The sequence below is a fragment of the Cibotium barometz genome, chromosome 8 (genome assembly GCF_041138505.1).
Source record: "Cibotium barometz isolate CiBa-2024 chromosome 8, ASM4113850v1, whole genome shotgun sequence".
Classification (NCBI taxonomy): domain Eukaryota; kingdom Viridiplantae; phylum Streptophyta; class Polypodiopsida; order Cyatheales; family Cibotiaceae; genus Cibotium; species Cibotium barometz.
The window spans coordinates 29,295,289-29,311,789 of NC_141053.1; the positions used below are offsets into that span (position 1 = coordinate 29,295,289).

The 16,501-nt window shown below is 38.6% G+C and overlaps 1 protein-coding gene across 1 annotated transcript; it reads left to right on the top strand.

Moving 5' to 3' along the window:
* Positions 1-11,538: 11,538 nt before the first annotated feature.
* Positions 11,539-15,738, top strand: LOC147636126 (uncharacterized). Its single transcript, XM_086802080.1, has 7 exons — positions 11,539-11,813; positions 13,251-13,307; positions 13,556-13,628; positions 14,025-14,080; positions 14,170-14,356; positions 15,107-15,172; positions 15,286-15,738. The coding sequence occupies exons 1-7, from the start codon at positions 11,647-11,649 to the stop codon at positions 15,736-15,738; spliced, it is 1,059 nt and encodes a 352-aa protein (XP_086658206.1). The 5' UTR covers positions 11,539-11,646.
* Positions 15,739-16,501: the final 763 nt, after the last annotated feature.

Here is a 16,501-nt window from a genome sequence, read left to right on the forward strand (position 1 = left end):
TCACCAAGTATCCCAAGCCTCCATAGGTGTTTATGCATCCTGTACATTAGGAGAAATATGGACTCTCCATTTTGCCCCTTAAGGAGTGAATAAAAAAAGATTAGCATGACCAATGAGAGAGCTGGGATTATAGATCCATGTAACATGGATCTTTTTGTCATATCTTTGCCCAAATCTCTTAAGACAATAAAATAATAGAGCCCATATCTTAAAAAAAGAGAGAAATGTCAGATTTCATGTCAGATTCCATATCTTTCATGTTAGATGTACCTTGTGGTCAACACATGGAAGTTTGAAAACCAAATTTTATTTTTTTATTTTTTTTATGTTTAAATTTTTATGTTCCCTCCTTTTGCATTTCACTACCTTTTCATTTCCCCCCTTTTTTTAGCAGAATTCAATTTTGCCATATCTTCTACAACTCTAGTTCTTTCTTCACGAAATTTTATAAGTATGTTGTTCTCCACCATAGGTCTCTCCTCATAAAATTTCATCTCATTTGGATAAAACCTCTATGAGTTACGTCTTCTCACATGAACTTTCTCTTCTTTGCGCCACAAATAGCTATCTTGATTTGAAGTGGCATCAAATTCTTATGAGTAATGATCATATGTTTAGGGGTTGTTTTTGTTTTTGTCTTGATCTAAGATAGGTTTGTTTATGTTTTGTCTTGATGTGTTGTTTTTGTTTTTGTCTTGATCTAAGATAGGTTTGTTTATGTTTTGTCTTGATGTGTTGTTGTTTATTTTCACAGGAGCAAGGTTATGAGCAACAAGATTGTGCAAATCAAAGCAATAAGTTGCTGTTTATTTTGTGTTGTTTTAATCTTATAATCTTCTCTACACCACAGATAACTATCTTGATTTTAAGTGACATAAAATACTTGTGAGTAATGATCATAGGTTTAGGGTTTGTTTATATTTTGTCTTGATGTGTTCATGTTCATTTTCATAGATTGTAAGCAACAAGATTATGTGAATCAAAGCAATAAGTTGCTGTTTATTTCTTATTGTTATAATGTTTATTTGTTGCTTACAATCTTAACATAGATATTTATTAATCATGCAGTCTAACTTTGTTAATTTGGTGCCTTGTTTTTATTGTAGATGTCTTCAAGGAGGAGGAATATCAGTAATATTCACACAAAGGAGGTGTTTAATAGGAGAGATGATGAAGGTAATTGGATTCCTGATCAATACAGTAAGTTAAATTGGATTTTAATGAGACTAAGTACTCGTGGGAGTTTCAAGGTTAAGCTCAAAGATGTAACAAACCCCAACAAACAATGGAAAGGTAGAATCATAGAGTTCAGGAGATGCACCAATGGTACAATAACAGAGGCTTTCATTCAGCATGTCTATATGCACAAAGAAATTCGAGTGCATCATGACAACTTCAATGGAAAGGTAGAATCATAGAGTTCAGGAGATGCACCAATGGTACAATAATAGAGGCTTTCATTCAGCATGTCTATATGCACAAAGAGATTCGAGTGCATCATGACAACTTCAATGTGAGACATAAGCCTAGCAGTAAGTTTATATCTCCGTGCTTTGTGTTCTTGTGCGTTGAGTCCATGGTTATTAGATAGAGTTTTAATACAAGCATGTTTGTTACTTGCAGCTTTATATCCACCATCAACTTTGCATGAATGTAAAAATGTAGAGTGCTTAAGTGGAAAGCTAAAAGTTTTACATGCAGAGATAGGTGCCTTGATATATGATAACAAGTGTGAAAGCGAATTGGCATCTTAGAATGTTTACTTTTATGATTCCACATATGTTGTGGAGAGACATAGTTTGGAGTACATTCCACTACCACCGTTGTCTAGCCAGGAATCGTATAATCCTAGTTTAGACATGTCAGAAGCATGTAGGGTAAAGATAAAAATTGATGTTCATGCTGCCATGAAACCCTCCACAGGCTCTAGAGATGTGCATCTAAGTTGGTTTGTACCATTTGGTTTGTTTGCACATTTGTTTGGATCCTGTGAAGTAGTAAGAAAAAACTAAGATTACGTATCAATGCAAGTGCCGATCTGAGGATTGGATGACTCAGTTACTAGTAGGTGAGTCATGACATCTCAAGAGAACTCACCATGATGATATCATTGAGTGCAGAATCACTGTGTCAAATGTTGCCTTTAGGTAAGATTACACTACCGTTGATTGTTTATAGTTTTTATTCATAAAAGTACTTCATTGCAAGACACCGATCGTTGATTGTTGTTGTTGTTTTTATGTTTGTTGTTGATTGTTGATTGTTGTTTTTATGTTTTTATGTTGGTTGTTTGTTTTTTATGACAAGTACTTCATTGCAAGACAAACTTTGTGCATTCGCTTCAAGTATAGGAGGTGGCGACTTCTACGCGAGGGGAGTGGCTCAGCTTGGACCAAGACATGCAAGATGGCACGCATTCAGTGCTCAATGATGTGAATATTCTTTAAGAGGGTCATGAACCTTTTAGCGTTAATGTAGAAAGTCATTGGTCCCTTAGTTTCTGAGGCATGAAATCCAACTCATGTCCAATGATCCCCCTTGTCATTTTTATTTCAAGTTGGATGGTAGGAAGGTTGGGAGTCGAAGTGAACATTGCAAAACATGCAAGCAGTGTGTTGCTCCACACATCCTTGAAATTGTAGAGTCCATGTAATTCATATTCTTCCAAGTGAATATTAAAAACTGTTTCTCTAATAAAAGTGTTGTAAATTTAATTTTATTTCATTTTCATAAATTGTAGTGGTTTTTTTAAGTCTAATGTGTTTTGAACCCATTAATATGTAAGAAAATAAAGATAAGTATAAGTAAGTACAATTGTAAATATAAGTATAAATATATATTTAAGTGTAAACAATAATATAATTAATTATCTTAGAAATATAGATATGATTTATGATTTCTTATATTTTAATGAAGTGTCATTCATTTTAAGTCTATGGATATAAGTATAAAAATAAATATAACTTTAAGTATATATTTAAGTGCAAATAATAATATAAGTAACTTTGTAAATAATATAATATTAATATTAACATTAATATGTAACAAGAAATAGAAGTATGATTTATTATTTATTATATTTTATTGAAGTATCCTTTGTTTACTAAAGTATAAACATAAGGTATTAAAATAAATAGAAGTTTATAGATATTTTAAGTACAATAATAAACATAAGTATAAATTGCATCCATCCAGCCTCACGAAACCCAAAGTCATGACCCACCACTAGCTTCATTGAGTGCTATCACCATTGAAGGGGTGGAGTACCTCCTCATGTAGGATGTGTTGGAGGTCTTGGAGTTTTAATGATATAAATATTACTCCATTAAAATTTTAATAAAATATATATTACTTTATGAAAGTTTTAATGAAATAATATATAAATTTATATTTATAAGTATAAGTAGGGGTTATTTTCATTCACTTCTATTGCATTCTCTATCTCTCACTTTCTATCCACCTTGCTTGTTGCTCCCTTTACGCCTTCACCACCATGGCTTCGCATCATCATGATGCGTTTGCACAGTGGATGAGTGAAGCCCATTTATGGTCAAATGTGGGACCGGATTTATCCTAGGTTTTGTTATAGTGTTGAGCTAGAGAATATATTTAGGAGTCTAGATCCTGATAGCTCAGTGCTTACATATTTTTGCGTGAGATGATATCACATTTTTTTAATCCTTGACTCCATTGCTCGGTGGATACTCCTAGAGTTCTTGTTCTCCATGAAGAGTGGTGACAACCATAGAAAGGTTGTGCAAAGAGCACTTGCACATGTCCCCCCCCCCTTCTGATCTACCTATGTGCCCCTCACTTTTGAGTCGGCAGACTCGATCAATCTCATCGATCGATCGAGACCCGATCGATCTCATCGAGCGGGATATTGCCTTTGCTATTTATATATTATGCTCTGATTTTTCTCTGATTTTGAAGAGGAGAATGATGAGGAGCTAGTGGTGCCTCTTCTCACCTATGAAGAGAAGGAGCCAGAGGAGACAGTCCTGGACAAGCAAGAGGAGGAGGCACGTAGCTTGTCTTTGGACTTGTCAACTATCCACCAGGAGGTATCCCATCCTACCGAGAATGCAAAACTTGCATCATTGAGTGCCATCACTATGGATGGTGTTGAGTACTTGCTCATGATGCAGGTTGTCCTTGAGGTCTTGGATTTGAGGGAGGAAGAGTTGTACTGCCACTTTCTTCGGGATGTTGATGAAGACCTCATTGACTTTGACACTGTGGATGTCCCTCCACCACAAGTAACTGAGATTGGCCGATATACGATGGCACGAGCATGGATGATGTCTTTGCAATCATCCGCATCCAAAGAAGTGCTGCAAAAGTTGCTCCTGACTATGATATCTCAGATGCAAAATTTGAGAGGTTGCAGGAGGAGCTCTTTGGACCTCGACCACGCAGTGACCTCTCGGACCCTCTACATGGTGATAGAGCGATCACTGGGGTAGACCTAGATGCACTGGTCGAGAAACAGAATGATGAGGCTGAGAGTGTACGTAAATTTTTGTTTCAATCTTCTTGAAAATTTTTGTACGGGGCCTGGGGACCCCACACACATGTAATTTGGCATGCATCGGGGCCCTCCAGGCATGCCAGCCGAAGGCTGGCGAGGATGGCCCTGATTCTGCAGGCTGGCGAGGATGGCCCTGATTCTGCAGGCTAGCGAGGATGGCCCTGATTTTGCTTGCAGAATTAGGGCCATCCTCGCCAGCCTTCGGCTGGCATGCTTGGAGGGCCCCGATGCATGCCAGATTACATGTGTGGGGTTGCAGAATCAGGGCCATCCTCGCCAACCTTCGGGGTTGGCATGCCTGGAGGGCCTCGATGCATGCCAGATTACATGTGTGTGGGGTCCCCAGGCCCCTAAGGCCCCGTACAAACAATTTCAACTCATTTGAAAATATTTTTTTTCATGCAATTGTATTTTGGAATAATTTTTGATATTTTATTTTTGCATGCAAATATTTTCTTTAGGAAATTGTCTATGTCGATGAGTTTGCATCAAGAGAGCTGGTGGAATAAGGGGTGGCAAAGGAAGACTCCAAGCTTGTAAACCAATGTGATATATCACCCATAATCTCACTAACTATAACCATAATATTAAATGATTTTATGTGTGAGAGTATATGCATACTTGTGTATGAACAGTTGTGTTATTTTAAAGTTGACTAACGTATTACTTATAAGTGGTGGAACATTTACATTTTATAGTCTTCTAGCTTTCAAGGCATGGCACACACCAATCAAACTGCTAAGAGGAACCCTACTAAGACTTGCCCAACACAGCCCCATGTCAATATACCAACGGAGGCTGATAGTGAGCGCACTTAATCTAACAATCCAGGAGGCACTACTACAGGTACAATGCATCCACATCAGAAGAAGCGTAGATGGAGACCAGGCACTGCTACTCTTCAAGAAATAAGGAAGTATTGGAAAAATACAAACTTAATCATATCGAGGGCGCCATTTTTGCAAGACTGGTGAGAGAGAGCGATTGCAAGATCTCCAGCACGAACGTCTCGTAAAATAGGCTCTATGCAGCAAGACTTAGTTCTACAGTCAACAATGTGCAGCGATGGTCAGCCCAAGCGTTGCTAGCTCTTGAAGAAGCACCTGAGGCATATTCGATGGACCTCATGCATGATGGTCAGTTGGCAGCTATTCATTAACGAAGCGCATCACTCTTATGGACAAGGATTTGAGACTTGTACGAAGGATTCGTAATAATGGTGATTCCTTCAGTTTGAACATGGATAATATGATTTAAGTAAATCATATGATGCGTTATAAACCTGTGTTTCAATGTACTTGTAATCTATGAGAAGTGTTTTTAATATACAAGTACAATTTGATATTTCTTTCTCAATATCTTGGGTGTTATTATCTTTTTCTCTCATATAGTTTTTCAAGTTTATCGAAAGCATTGTTTTTCTGTTCACATGCCTCATATGGATTTAGGATTTTTCACACATGTATGCATGAAAGACTATAAGTGTGTAAAATTTCAATGAATTTAAAAATTTAAAAAATTGTCTTTACTAAAAAAATATAATAAAAATTACTCTAAAAATTAGATTACTTTAAACATGGAATGAAGTTTTAGAAACCCTAGGGAATTAGTGAGATGTTGCATCAGAGGGGCTCTTATAAATAAGGAAATTACTAAATATAATAAAAATTACTAAAAATTTTAAGAGTTATTTATTTTCACTCTATAAAAATAAAAATATAAGTTATATTTTCAGTATTTGAAGTTATAAATATAAGTTTAAAGTCTTTCATTTTCATTCTGTTCTTGTTTTATCTTCTTCAAGAACATGGCTCGCACCAAGCAGACTGCCAGGAGGATTGATCCCATGCAGGTCAAGCCCCCAGCACCGCCCACACATCGCAAACATCGATGGAGACCTGGCACCGTCGCTCTTCGAGAAATAAGAAAGTATTAGAAGACGACAGACCTTTTGATCCCGAGGAGACCTTTTTATCTCCTCGTTATGGATGATTTGAACGCGAGCTGGTTATCTCGATGGCATCGTCAAGTCGGTAATAGTGAGGCTCCCACACGATGGACAATAGTAGCTTTGGAAGCTCTTCAAGAGATTGCTGAAGCTTTTTTGGTGGACATGTTTGGTGACACAGTGTATGCAGCAGTCCATGCCAAGAGAGTCACCATCACTGACAAAGATATGTGGCTAGTTCTACGCATGTGGAAGTGGAGGGAAGATTATGGTGATGAGCCGCAGATTTAGGGAGATCTTGTAATCTCGTGTATATGCCACAATGTGATCTCATGTGATAATGATGTAAATGCTTTACTTAATGAAAATATTTTTTTAAATCCTTGCCAAGTGTCTACTTGATTATATCTGGCAATCATAATTGTATTGTGATTTCAATTTTAAATTAATGATTAAATATTATTTATTGATCGCACGAATACAACAAAACTTTAAAAATATATTTTTATTAATATAGAAACTGTTACATCATGACATAGAAGCAAGTACAAAAACCCTAAACTTTGCGCCTCTTAGTACTAGGCTCAGCAGAGTCAGTAGGAGCTTTAAGCGAAGGAATTACAACAAAATTTTCTTCGAGCTTGAGTTGGATAGCATGAAGATCAATCTTCTCGATAGCAAGGCCTAGGCCAACAAGTGAATGAATCTTCCCTCCACGCTAAGCTTCGAACAAATATAGGAGCTTGGAGCGCTTCACAAGCACCACCTTCTCTAAGCTTGATGTCACAGGCATGGACTTGAATGCAACACCCTTTGTTAAAGCCTTGATCTTCATGAGAGAGACTTGAATGCAGCACCCTTTGTCTTCATGAGAGAGACTTGTCCATCAGGGGAGTATACTTTTTGAAAGATAATGATGTCTTCGAAGATCTTGCCAATATACTCCTTCAAAGCTGCATAATCAAGATGATACGCAAGATGTTAGGATCCAGTGCTCTATTCATGAGAGTTAGACTAACACGTTCTAACTTCTGACCTTTGATAAGCTCACTTTTTATCAAGCTTCAAAACAAATTTTAGCTTGCCTCCACATTCTGCAACAAATATATTGTAATGTAAAATTTTACCTTTAGAGATTGTAACTTGCATACATCTAATACAAGATTGTTACTTGTGTGCAAAAGATAAACGGCACTTCCTTTGACCCATACTTGCATACATGTCTGTGACATAAGTGCATTGGCTCACCAATTAATTGTTCCACCTTACTGTTTAATGATTGTCGTGCTTGCACCACATGAAATGGTTTAGGAAGATGCAATACCCTTTTCTTTTGCAACACTTTTTCAAACCTTGTATCTAAATGTTTGTATATCATGCCATAAGACTGAGAGCTTATTCCTGCCTTATCACATATTCCCTGCATATCATTTGATGTGAAGGAATCACTAACCTCTTATAAGCATTGTATGATAACTTCATCACCAACTGACTTAAACTTTGGGCATTGAAGCGCAGACTTCACCATATCTTTAGTGAGTACCTTTTCAATTCCTTGATTCACTTCATTTTCTAGATTGCTAAACATCTTTTGCATGTTATCACGTTGTGCATAGATCCTTCCCCTGTATTGTCCACCTGTCTTTGCCAACATGTGCATAGGTTTATATGACCTTTGGCATTCACGCACCTCCCGTGTCGTTGTGGGCCTATAAGTGATAGTCTTCTCTAGCATTGTCTTCATCTTTTTATTGCTAGCCTATAAATCATTAACCTGGTTAATCAAACTAGCATTTTGCATTACCATGTCATGCATAGCATCTTGCAAAACATTCTTCTCTTCTTGTTTTGCCAACAATGATCTATTAAGTTTCATGATCTATTGTGTAGAAACATGGGCTTGGGTTGCAAGTCTCCAAGTATCTTAAAAAATGTCTATTCTCTTCAAATCTCTATAAAAAAACATAAAAACGCACCAGAATGTAGATAAAGCACGGATCTACATACTTGTAAAAAGAAATTATGAAATACAAAGTACAAATCAAGATATTCCATTTTTAAGATAAAATCCTTCTAGAATCACGAAATGATTGTTTTTTCAGATGAATCTGGGCATTTAAGAATGTCATATCTTTTGATTCGAAACCAGCTCTAATAAAATATAGTTTTTGAGATATTCAAGTTCTGAGTAGGTCTGGTACAGTTCTTGGACAGTCAATAAAATAATAAGTGAATCTATTATAAAACTAATATTTTGAGATGTACAAGATTCAAAAAGAGAAGAGAGAGGAACAATATTATAACATTATTTTTACACTTTTCCTTGATTCATGGAAGAGAGAGAAAGCCCTTAGAGAGTCAGTTTGTGAGTCCAAATTTTTTCTAATGTATGCACAGTGATAGAATCTGTCACACTGACAAAAAACCAGTGTAGCACCTTTCTGGCTCTTTCATGCCAAGCCCTTTAACCTCCTTCACTAAGTAATCATTTATACTCAACTTTTGTCTAGTCACATTATGCAACCCTTTAACCTCCTTCACTGAGAAATCATTTATACTCAGCTTTCCTCTAGTCACATTATGCAACTTCTGCTCTAGCTGCATCTTCTAAGCTTAGGTGTTTGTGTTGTATATCTTCACCAAGGTGTCCCAAGCCTCCTTAGGTGTTTGTGCATCTTGTATAAGCACAATGATAGAATCTGTCACATTGACAAAAAACCAGTGTAGCACCTTTTTGGCTCTTTCATGCCATGCTTTATATGTATGCACCTGATGTGGGGTTAGATTTTCTTTAGTAATCTTCGGCTCCTTTTCATCACTTGTGATGAACTCCCAATATCCTTTTCCCGTAAGGAAATTGGTCATCCTGAAATTCCATGCTTGGAAGTTATTCCTGTCTAGCTTCTCGCTACTGTGATAGACTGTCAGACATTACTTGCAACAACTTACTAAATAGTGCTTTTTACAAAGGACCTTCTGCACTTGCAGCAAATCTGCAACCTTCAAGAGTGGTATTGTAAACTTGTTATAATGTCACTGTATGTGAACTAGTCACATAAACATATCTCCACCAATACCTGCAACACTTAGATTCTCTACACAAACACAAACTGTCCTGAAACCAAATTTCTGTTGTAATTTTGCTTCAACTAGAAATTGGGCATATATAGTCAAAATCGACACTTCCATAAAGTGCCTACGAAAATCTTGCAGAGCTAACACGAGGCCCAAAATATGCCCGAATCATGCTAAAACACAATGTGGTCTTCTTCTTTCACCGAGGAGGATGCCTCAATCTAAGATAGTGACTTCCCGTTTGCCTGTAGCTCTCACAGCTATTGTTGAAGATGTTGCTCCAAAATCAAAGAGGGAACGAGATGGAAATACCCTTACCCGTGTACCGCTTCCTTGCTTGCCTTGTTGCTTCTTGCGTGCCTCCTTAGGTCTCACACAAACCGGAGCTTTGATACTATAAAGAGAATGCGGGGGAGAGTGAGAGCTTGAGTTCTTTATAAGAAAACACACACACACACAAGAGAGAGCAAGACACAAGATAAAGATGGATGGTTAAATTCTATTCTATCATCTTCTCTTCCCTACAACCATTAACATAAAGAGATAAGAGTACATACTGTAAGGAAAAGTACTCTCCTACTATAACTTACAATGGTCAGTCCTCCAAAGTGTGAAATTGATTATATGAGCTGGTGCTATAACTATGCCATACTTTAGTAATCCAAATGTGGCTGTCATACAGTCTGCCATCCAATATCAACCATAATCTCACCAACCATGTTAGTGGCATAAGTGCGGAAGCTATCACCCAAGTGGGTCATCAATGTCCGCAACACTAGTTGACCTTGATATCTCAACACTTCTTATGAGTGTTCTCTCCACACAAGTTTATATAGATACATGACCAACCCCTTCTCCACACAGTTCATCAGTCATCACTGTGAGTTTTCTCCCTACTAGCTATCAGCCCATCAAAGCTCCCTTCACAAGAGCACATGTGTGTGGGGATTTGCCATCTAATTTATCACTTCAATAATATAATATTTTTCTCTATCTCTGTTATTGTGCAATTTGAGTTTTAATGTTTTGTACTGTGAAAGATCTAGCTTCTTATGAGTGTTGTTCTCTTGTATACACCGCACGTTGTATCCTCTTTCTCTTACACATGCTTCGAAATTTCTTTTAGCTAACAAGACACACCACCACACATTGTAGTGTTGTGGAGTGATCATATCGCCAAGTTGTTGGGAGCCATGTGTTGTAGATAATCTTTGATATCTACGGCACCAATGTCTTTGATCTAGAGATGATAAAGCATGAGGACTTGGGTTGTGTATGCTATTGTGGCATAGTTGATGCGGCCACATGAATTTCTCTTACGAGAGGATGTTCTCCTTGAGGATGCCTTGCCCACCACCATGAGCCCGCTGCCCCACCTTAAAAAATGAGGGGAGTGCGAAACTCAAGTAATGCCTACCCTAACCTTCAATTTGAAGGCCATAAACTAACGTGATCTTCAAAAGTTAACTAAATATGTATGTATATGTGTAAAATTTAAAGAAATTTTGAAAATAGTGGCCTTCTTTTGCAACCCTATTTTCTGAGAGGCTTTTTGTAGAAGGTTTGAACGGCTTTTGATGCCCTCACAAGGCTTCAAATTTCAGCATTGCTGAGTCCCTTGCTAGTGTAATTTTTTTTTACCGCACCACCACATTTTGGGTAGGCAATAGGGAATATTTAAGTTAAATATTTATTAAGAAGATGACACAAAATTGTGGGGAAATTAGGATTGGGAACGGGAGGGAAAAAGATTGTTCAAAAATTTCCAAAGAATTAAAATCGTATGTTGTCGAAGTCAGCAGGCCAACTGTCGACGGTTAAATTTCCAGTCATGCGGACATATCGTACCCCCGACTATGTAGGCATGTCTGCTGAATTAAGACAAAAACAAAAACTTAACACGAAGATTTTATCCCTATTGACACTCCCCTCCCCTTCCGCTTCCCTCTCTCTCTCTCTCTCCCCCCCCCCTCTTCCCCAAGTATGGGCACCGCCCCAACACTCTGTCTCACTCGAGCAATTAGCTCAGAAGAGCTAACTACCCTTGACAAGTGCCTAATCCTCGCAAATTAGCGAGCTAATCGTTTGCTCCATGCGTTTTTTCCCCCAAGAATATCAACACCGGGCCAGATCTCAAAGTCTTGATCCATCTTGCCCAGAGCAAGTATGCAATTCAGCAACAATGCAGTTCTGTCGCCGCCCAAATCGCCTCATGATAATGGTGTCTCTGTGGACGCTCCTGCAGCCTTCACTGAACAGGTACATGATTTGCAAACATCGAGGATTAATGGGTTTTTATTGCTAAAATTATCAAGCAGTAAACGTGCTTTACTGCCGGTTTAGAGTTTATAAGTAGACATAGATTTGAATCAGGATTGGTTATTGGACTAGGGGTCTGTTCAAAACCCAATGTCTGCATGGGAGAAGCTGCAGAAATATATCACAAACCCCTAACCCTAACCCTATTCAACCCAAACCCAAGGTTACAGGCGAACCAAACAAGTGAGGCCCTCTCAGCTCTGCCATTTGTCCTGCTAGCAAACAAACAATTTGGCTTAACAAAGGGGGCCATAACATGTGTTTCACAAGTGCCAGATAAGGATAAGGTTTTGGTAGGCTTTTTTCTATCGATCCTCAAGTCATGGGATGAGAGGAGAGGATGGCACCACTTAAACTTTCTAGCCACGGCTGCTCTTCATCTCATATATCACATTCATACAGGTTCTGTTTGGAATCACAATGTCTTGGGCAGAGTCTTCGCCTAGTTGGGGGACCGTTATCTTTCCAGAATACGAGAGAGCCGACAGGGTTTGACACTATTAATTGTGACATGCAATATGGGCACAGTCTGCTTATTAATCTTTAATGATGTCAGTCAACCCTGATCCATCATGGTGGCTCTGGCTATGTGACAGGCACCACTTTTCTGGCATGGAGGGAATTGTCACTTGCAAGACCCCCAATTTGGCCATAATTATTGTTTAGGCATCTCCTTTGACTACTATGCAAGGTAGGGGAGACAGCTTTAACGTTGGCACTAAGGAGTCAACTGTGTCACTTATGGCACAATGATTGACATAGGGAATGCCAAGGTGTAGATTCTTGAAATGCCAAAGTGGTGGTAGGGATGGTGGCTTGGCATTGAGCAAGTGGTTGCCATGAATTGTTGAAAAGCAACATAATGCATTGAGAAATGTCATCCTGTCTGTAGGCCTTGTATTTATCTGAGTAAGGTTCAAAATCTATAATCATTCAGAAGGTTTTGTATTTATTTGAATAAGGTTCAAAATTAAAAACCTGTTTTTGTATGTATTTTCTCATGCTCAATATCATATTTGAAGTAGCATAACCTCTTGTTCTTTCTAATGCCACTTAACATTAAGCTCACTCTCACTAGATTCCTCCATTACTCAGAATATCCTCTTTTGCTATCTCTTCAAGCACAGGAGGACGAATTTCTTAAAGAGCTTGTAAAACGGCATGGAACAAAAAAGTAAATTATTTGACAGATCCCTTAGACATAGTTATCATCATTATGTCCCAACAAGTATTTTTAAAAAAATGTTATGTCAATGCCAATCATAGACATGTTGACTCATCCCTTAGACATAGTTATCATCATTATTTCCCAACAAGTATCCAAAAAAAAAAAAATGTCAATGCCAATCATAACAAAAACCATTATTCAATGTACAGGTGGCATATTATCTCGGCTAAAATGCAAAACAAAACCCCTCGTGAATGCCGAAAAAGGTGTAAAACTGTGGGACTTATTAATGCTCATTGAAAAATTATCTCATGCTCTAGGAAATAGAGTGTTTTCAGTACTTTTACAAACTTAACTAGGGTAACTTTTTTGAGTTTCTGGTTTAACGATGCTCTCTTATTTAGCTGAACTGAGCCATTAATGCAAATGGTGAGATTTGTCTGAGACTTTTCTTTGCTTGATGAGGATTAAATTCTGATTAAGAAAACCTAAATCCGACTTCAACAAGCTGTAGATGGCAGACATATCTTCATATGTGTATGAATAAAAGTAGCTGGAGTGCAGATGAAGATCGCCTTCTACTTGAGGTTACATGCTCATCTCAGTACACACACGGATATGCATGCATTTGTGCTTGCACGTGCTCATGTGCTCAGTTCCATACACAAACGCACACAGATAAACACACATGTGTGTAGCGTGCACGCGCACTCACACACATGCGTGCAGGTACACATGGACATGCATGTGCATGTGTGCGTGCGTGCACACGCACACAAGGCTCACATGCACGCAAGCATGCATGTGTGCACGCGCGCATTCACAACCATGCAAGCACGTGCATACATACCACACATACCTAAAAAAAAACAGAGACATGCGTGCGGACGTGGGCATGCACATACCCAAAAAAAAAAAACAAAACTTACAGCATTGAATATTTGATCTCTTTATCTTCATAAGACCTTTTTTCTCCTTGTCAGGGTCATAACACGTTTGGGAATCGTTGGACAGAGATAGCTAAGCTAGTTCCCGGCAGGTACATGTCATATCCTTACTTCTAAGTGCAAATAAAACCTAGTCTTCAAATGATTCCGTTAAGCTGTCTTCAAATTTTGGGAATTTCAGGACAGATAATGCTGTTAAAAATCGATTCAGTGCATTGTGTAAAAAGCGATCTCACGAGTCAAAGTTGGCAAACACGATTGGGTTGAATCCACTTGACACCTTGGAGATTGCAGACTTTAAAGATAGAGAAGCCAAACGAACCAAAACATTCTCAGGATGGAGACAGAACAGGCAAGGAGAATTCCTTGTATGTGTGCATGTGTGTGTGTGTGTGTGAGAGAGAGAGAGAGATTGTGTGTGTGTGTGTGTGTGTGAGAGAGAGAGAGAGAGAGAGAGAGAGAGAGAGAGAGAGAGAGAGAGAGAGAGAGAAATCTTTGGAGAGGGGGGTGTGTGTGGTGTGTGTGTAGTGTGTAGTCCTACTCGATGCCGGCTTCGCCCTGCTTGCGCCAGTGTCAGGTGGCCATGTGCCCTGCATGACATCACCTTTGCTCTTTATCTGCCGGAAGTCTTCGACAACTGCCCTTTGGTATATAGTGTGCATGTGTGTATGTGTGTGGGTGTGTGGATGCTGCTTCAGTCTTCTTTCGAGATGGCCTCCAAACCATTGTATACAGAAGTTTCTTCTCCAGAACACATTGCATATCTCAGGAGAGGAGATAATATCTCCAAACACCCCAAGTTCTCAGCTCATCAAGCGGATCGTTCTGTATGTGAAAATCTGACGCTTCAAAGTTTCATAGATATTTTGCATGAAGGATTTTTAGCCATTAAAAATGCTTGGGGGGATGCACCACCTCCGGAATTCCATGTGGTAGTTCCAGCTCAGGCTTTGTATGCACTTGTGAGATGGATCTTGCTCATAAAGCAATAGTTCTTTTTTTCCCTGGTCACATGCCTACTGCACCGGTTGGACAATGGCTCAAAGCATTGTTGAAAGGTTTTTTTGTGCATGGCTGTTACATAGTGGATCATGACTTTTATGGTGTCATTTTCACAGATCCCAAAATACAAGCAAATATTGCTGGAAAAATCTCTGTTGTTTTATGGTCAACAACTTGTTCATGTTTATCCATGGTCACCAACTCATGACTACCAAAAAGATATAAATGCCCTATGTGGGTTGAAGTCAAAGATCTTCCTCTGTATTGTCAATCAATATTACATTATTTGGCTCAGTCACTTGGTAAAGTCGTATATCCACCCCGCTTATATGGCAATGTCCATAAATTCTACATTTTATGGGACACGGATAGACCTCCAGAATGTGTGGCTTTGGATGTTCATATGGAAGGGATGCCAACCCAAGAGGGTTTTTTCCGTCTTAAATGGGGCAAGTTTGCTGGTTTATGTTTTGCATGTGGCAAATTTGGACATCTGCGATCTGAGTGTCCCTCAGTTTTATATCAAACCCCTAAGGTAGCTATGCCTTCACAATCACCTCAACTAGCTCTGAATGCACAACATAACAAGGGGAAAACTATAGTGCAACAACAACAGAATTCTTTAGCTGATAAGGGAAATGCCAAAGTAACAGTTGCTCCCCTGCCTCAAAAAGATGATCTTGGCACACACCTAAAAAACAATAAAACCAAGAACTCTGGTAGTTCGAAATTGGACAAAGGGGTCTAATGTTGTTGGTTCATCCTCTTATGGTCCTCGTTTCATACACGATGTCTCGGGAGTGGGTGAAGGTGGAATGTGGTTATGAATGGTCACCCTCTTTAAGAGCAGACAAGATGCAATCTTTGAGCCTTTTGCGGGCAAATATAGATGAACATTCTGACAATGACGTTTCTCAATTTCCAGATAGTGGATGCCATGGAATCAAGCATTGATCTCTGACATGTAGATGGATAATTGATGCCCTTACATCATAACCTTGTTATTGTAAATATGTACATACCTCTCAAATGCTTTACCAATAATATCCAAGGCCTCTGTAAGTTAGACAAAGGGAGGCTTTTGTGGGGTTACATAAATAAAAATCAACCTCAATGGTTTGTTTACAAGAACACAACTAGCATGCTTTTGCTGGTAGGGAAGGCTCTTTTGCAGGGTATCACATCTTTATGTTGGCACTTGTTACTTTTCAGTAGTAGTCATTTTGAATTTCAGCCATGTGTCACATATAATGATCCATATTTGGTGGTGTATATACATTACGGACTTCTTCAATGAGAACTCAAATGTGGAAAGAATTGAGAGCTTACCCTTGGCTTTCAATTTCGTTTTTGTGGGAGACTTCAACAACTCTCCTGAATATGATGATAATAGTAACCACAAATCGCATATGCTTGTTTTTGAAATACGTTAGTGGCATGCTACACTCCAATATGTGGGAGCATATGATTTGCAGAAACACTGTCAGAATATGCAGCGGAGATGATGACCA

Excerpts from the sequence above, each read along its gene's own strand:
- LOC147636126 (XM_086802080.1), top strand. The coding sequence starts at position 11,647 with ATGCGTTTTTTCCCCCAAGAATATCAACACCGGGCCAGATCTCAAAGT. Across the intron at positions 11,814-13,250 it reads CTGCAGCCTTCACTGAACAG|GTGGCATATTATCTCGGCTA; the intron begins GTACATGATTTG and ends TTCAATGTACAG. Across the intron at positions 14,357-15,106 it reads ACAGGCAAGGAGAATTCCTT|ATCCCAAAATACAAGCAAAT; the intron begins GTATGTGTGCAT and ends TCATTTTCACAG.